We start from the raw sequence: 5,497 nt of genomic DNA, 5'->3' as shown, positions 1-5,497 counted from the left end.
CCAGCGAGTATTGTTCGCTCGGTTTGGCATCCTCTCCTTTCTCTCCGGTTACAACACCGGCAAAAGTTTGATGTCTTGTTGTAAGTCCACTTATGATTAAATCATCCATCCGAGAATATTGTTCCAAATCATCGACGCGTCGCTCAAGATCACCAATTCGTTTATCCTTCTCCTTGATCGCTAGTTTCAGCTCTCTTACTTCCTCCATTAGTCCCAGCAATTTAGCCTGCTGGTTAGCCACCTTGCTAATCTCACCAGACATGAAGTTAAGAGACTGTTTGATCTCTTCCATCTCTTCTTCATTCTGTTGGTTTTTCTTGGGTGGCATTGAGTATAATAGAATGAAACAAACCGTTCTCGAAGATCAAAATGTGCAATTGGTCGTCTCGTGGTGTTTGTGAAAGCTGGTTCTCAAACCTGAAAGCATGTCATAATCACCTTGGGAGAAAAAAACGTTTGCCGATTTATGGAGAGACTCAAGTCTTTCAAATTTCCCACGGTCAAAGAGAGCGCGAATACGCACGTGCGTATTCGTATAAATTAAATAAATTAAGCTTAAGTTCGTATAAATTAAAATAAATAATTTCATAAAACTCAAAACAATGAAACAGTTTAGTTTAATTAAAATATATCAGTTATGTGAACTAGCACTGAAAGTTTAGTTAAATTAGTTTAATTTAAGTTTGTCCTACTCAAACCAATTAATTATTTTGACTGTTAGGATTAACAGAGTATGAAATTACAGTAAAAGACTGTGGCAGAGTCACAAATTTAAAATGGATCACAAATTTCATTTTTATTTCTTTTGTTTTACTTATTTTAATGCCAGTTGTTATGTCTAGTTTTGGTTTTTGGTTCATGTTTCATGTCAGGCATGTTTCTTGTCTTGTCACGCGATTCTCTTGCCCTCATGTGATTCGGCCTTGTGCTTCCCTAGTCTCATGTGTCATGTTGTCATTAGCCGCGTTTCCACTGTCGGGCCAGGGCCGGGCCGTGCTAGTGCGTGCCAGGGCCAGTCGCGTTTCCACTGTCACTTCCGGGGCTTGATCGGGGCTTACTCTGGGCCAACGGCCAGGATTTCTGGCCCATCGAATACCTTGGGCCAGCTCAGGCTAGAGGCGTGGTCAAGGTAAAAGGCGGAGTTTATTGGTGTTAGGGAAACTTATGGTCTGCGGCAAGATGCACATTTCACTTTTTTATATCGCGAAAAATAAACGCTGCTCGAAATGGAGAATCGCCTGTACTGGTCTGTCGATGATACCAAAGCTCTTCTGAGCATTTGGGCAGAAGAAAGGGTACAACGTCAATTTGACGGCGTGTGTAGCAACGAGGACGTTATAAAATACATCGTTGCTGAACTTGCTAAGCTAAGCATTCAGCGAACAACGCTTCAAGTTCGGGAAAAATTTAAAAAGTTGCGGGCGCAGTACAAGGCGATTAAAACGCACAATGGACAAAGCGGTGCCCAGAGAAGGAACTTTCCATGGTTCGACTTGATGGACGGTGTGCTGGGTCACCGTCCCTCTGTTAGTGGAGAGACAAGTCGGGACACTATGGCAGCCACGGACGGTGAGTTAATACATGCTATCTTCCTAAATTCTAAGTTTTCTAACTTCCTAAGAAAACAAATAAAATATTGCATAAGTGGCTCATATGTGTGTTTATGTTTTGTGTGCTAGAATCGTCATCCCAGAGTGCTTTATTTGACTCAGAAGTGGAGCAGGGACCGTCTACTACACTTCCACTGCTAACGTCGACACCCGGTATGGAAAAAATATACAAAATACACCACAGAAGTATTAAACATTTTGTTAGTTTCTTGTCAGTATGTAATTATTCTAAATATATGTTTATTACAGAGAGACATGACGGCCCTGAAGATCTAATAAGAGGAGGATCACATCACATTCCACAAAGGACTAGACCAGGTATTTTTGCGTTTAATGTGCCTGCTAAATATATGCAACAAACTTTACAGTTTGGTATACTGTATGTGCTATACCACAATCTATAATCTATCAGAAGACATCCCAAATATCCTGCTTATTTTTGTGTCTGCTTTTACAGAGAGTCGCAAACGCAAAGCTGCAAATTTGGCATCAAGGGAGTTTTTGCAGTGTATGCGGGACATAACACAGCAACAGATGGAAGAAGAGCGGGAGCTGAGAAGAGAAGAAATGAAGAAAGAAATGATGATGAGAGAAGAGGAATTGGACTATGATGCACAACTCAGACGGGAGGAGATGTCACAAAGACAGAAAGAATCTGAGTCTTTTGCATCAGTCTTCAGTAATTTGACCGCAGCCCTTCTCCAGCGGAAGTAGATGGACAAAACATCTATCTTTCTGTTTGCCTTAATGCCTTAAAAGTTTTTTTGTGTAAATAGTAGGCGGCTACTTAAAATCACATGCCGTTTCGTTTGTGTGCACATTTGTAATAGTACTTCTCAAAAGCACCTGTTGTGTTTCATTTGTATGTGTTTTGTATTTTTGCACTCTGATGTGAACTTAATATATAAATAAAGTAATAGCTGTGCTATTATAACTGAGGCAAATGGAAATCATGCTTATTAAGGGGCACATTATCAATAGCAAAATACACATTATTATAGTAAAATATTATACACATATTATAAGGCATATATGTAAAATGAATGTTACTTAAATACAGTCTTTATTAGTAATTCATTGTTGGTTCATGTTAGTTCACACTGCATATATGTTAGCAAAAAAAAATAATTCTGATGAAAACCTATTGTAAAAGTTTTTACAGTAGATAATAAACTAAAATATAAAGACTTTGTGACTCAGATAAGCCATTAAGGCAGGTATTGGTATAGACAACTATGCATACTGATGGGCACATTATTTAAACGGCTTTCTGATTGGGCACCTTTTGTATTCTGTAATGCAAATACGATCCTAGTCAGTAGAATGATAATTAGGCTATAAGACATTTATTGGTATAGACTACTATGCTTATTGATGGGCACATTATTTAAACGGCTGTCTGATGGGCACCTTTTGTATTCTGTAATGCAAATATGATCCTAGTCAGTAGAATGATAATTAGGCTATAAGACATTTATTGGTATAGACTACTATGCTTATTGATGGGCACATTATTTAAACGGCTGTCTGATGGGCACCTTTTGTATTCTGTAATACTGTAAACAGTGTAAGCAGTTTCACATTTAAAAGTACCATTAACAGAAGTGACCATATCTAAAAACATTTGAACAGACATATACTTACAACTGCAATAAATAAATAAAAACATACCTGTAGAGCTGAGTATTTTTGAATTTATTTAAAAATAGAGAAGATTGTTTAATTGTATGTTATAAAAAAATATATATATATTGCAGTATTCACTCTGTATGCTTAAATGGCCTATTGCTTATTGATCAAATAATGTCTGATGTAACCATGTACCGTTAAGGACAAAGAATTGTATTCAAGTCACAAAACAGGGTTACGCCAAATCTTCATTTCAAATATTTTATTTGTAACAAACACAATATAACAACAACTTACAATTATTGCTGCTGCATGAACAACTGTTGCAGAGCACTTCTTGCATCTGAACGCTCATCACCAACATTGCAAGGTGAACGTTCAGCATCTTTATCACGATCATACCACTCTGGTATAAATCTGTTCATGTACAATTCACACAAGTTGTGCAGTGTACAGCATGTCTCCACCATTTCAACAACAACATTTACATTGCAGTCATTTCGCTTACTGAGACACTTCCACCTTCCTTTCAACCTCCCAAACGCATGTTCAACCACACAACGGGCTCGACTTGTTCGCATGTTGTAAAGTTCTTGGCCCTCTGTAAGCCTGCCAGTATCAGGATATGGTTTTAGCAACCATTTCGGTAATGGGTAAGCAGAATCACCAAGAATGAAGTAGCCAACATCAGTTCTACATATGTTTCTAACTCTGCCAGAAAAACCATTACTGTTTGTGGCCCAAGCCCATATAGGCGTGACTTTCTGAGGACACTAGCGTCGTGCTCTCTCCCTGGCTGTCCAACATTCAGGTCCCAGAACATCCCTTTGCCATCCACAGTTGCTTGTAAAATTATGGAGTGCCAACCTTTTCTGTTGTGGAAATCTGATTGATATTGTGGAGGTTTTAATATAGGGATGTGAGAACCATCAATAGCACCCACGCACTGTGGAATTCCAAACCTCTCTTCGAAGTAATCTGCCATCTCAGATAGTTTGTCCTGGTCTGGTGTTTTGATGAACTTGGGCCGAAGTATTGCAATCACAGCCTTACAAAAGTCATGCACACAGCGGCAAACAGAAGTCCGACTGACAGCAAACAGGTTGGCTACCGTCCTGTACTCTGTTGTGGATGCTAGTTTATACAATGCAATGGCTACCCGTTTCTCCAGAGGAATGCATAATCGATATGTTGTATCTTGTCGCTGTAGTGCAGGCTTCAGAGTTGTACAAATGTATGTGAATGTTTCTCGGGAAACTCTGAAGTCGCCCAGCCACTGCTCATCTGTAAATCTTTGAGCAGTGTTCTCCCAGCAAGTCACTTGTTCGCTGATAGGCCCACACCTCAGTGGTCCGCATTATATTGGTGTAGTAGTGATGCATCATCTGGAAAATAATAGAATGAAGTGTAAACATTAATTCCATAATTATGTTACAGATCTGTACATGAACATAAATGAAAGGCACTTCTACAGCATTTATAAATATTTGCTAACCCATTTACTAATACATTATTACACTCCAATGTTTTATTTGTTAAAATCCGTTAACGCACTGTGAACTAACATGAACAAAGTGGTACTATAAACATTAGGCTACTTCCCTAATTATGCGAAATACATATGCATATACATAATCATGGGGATAAATAGATGTATTATCAGACGAATAATACAATGAAAGTTTAACATTACCTCCTAATTATATTAATATAGCGAGCAAGATATGATAAGCTAGCAAAATATTTGTGTCTTTTCAGCAGACAGTCACGTAAAGACAGTTAATGAAAGCTCATAAAAACAACTCTGTGCTATATGATTTGAAGTTATGCACACATCGACTACAAGATACAAATTAACTATACTATAAACGGAAATATTTACCGTTTCCATCCATTGCTGGCGACTCTGCATTCGCTGTAACCGAATTGCACGTCGTTGGATCGCTCTCTTTCGCCTTGCAGCCAACATAAGCTTTCGGCGTTGTCGCCGTTGAACCTCCATCTTCTTATCTTGGCTTTGCTGCCTCATCTTCCACCAAGCAAACACCAAAAAGAGCAAACAAACAGACGCTTCGGTCCTCTCCATCTTGATCGTTCTGTAATTTTAGCAAGTGTCCTGCCTGAATGAACTTCATAATACCCGCTGAAATGGGTGGGGTTGTATGACGTTTGATCCAGGAAGGCGTGTTAAGGGCGGGGTTTAGGGCAGCGCTGCAGGGCTAATGGCCCGGCAGTGGAAACGCAAGCCCGGTGCTTGA

The 5,497-nt window shown here is 39.1% G+C and overlaps 1 protein-coding gene across 1 annotated transcript; it reads left to right on the top strand.

Annotated features, from left to right (window-relative positions):
- The first annotated feature begins 555 nt into the window (after nt 1-555).
- Nucleotides 556-2,450, top strand: LOC309475396 (uncharacterized protein). Its single transcript, XM_082138159.1, has 4 exons — nt 556-1,569; nt 1,680-1,763; nt 1,860-1,928; nt 2,068-2,450. The coding sequence occupies exons 1-4, from the start codon at nt 1,227-1,229 to the stop codon at nt 2,322-2,324; spliced, it is 753 nt and encodes a 250-aa protein (XP_081994285.1). The 5' UTR covers nt 556-1,226; the 3' UTR covers nt 2,325-2,450.
- The last annotated feature ends 3,047 nt before the right edge of the window (nt 2,451-5,497 follow it).

This window comes from Leuciscus leuciscus, assembly GCF_965113295.1.
Source record: "Leuciscus leuciscus genome assembly, chromosome: 15".
Classification (NCBI taxonomy): Eukaryota; Metazoa; Chordata; class Actinopteri; order Cypriniformes; family Leuciscidae; genus Leuciscus; species Leuciscus leuciscus.
This window is presented reverse-complemented; position numbering and strand designations above follow the sequence as displayed.

Coding starts and splice junctions, on each gene's coding strand:
- LOC309475396 (XM_082138159.1), top strand. CDS start 1,227: ATGGAGAATCGCCTGTACTGGTCTGTCGATGATACCAAAGCTCTTCTG. Junction 1,764..1,859: donor ACTGCTAACGTCGACACCCG/GTATGGAAAAAA, acceptor TGTTTATTACAG/AGAGACATGACGGCCCTGAA. Junction 1,929..2,067: donor TCCACAAAGGACTAGACCAG/GTATTTTTGCGT, acceptor CTGCTTTTACAG/AGAGTCGCAAACGCAAAGCT.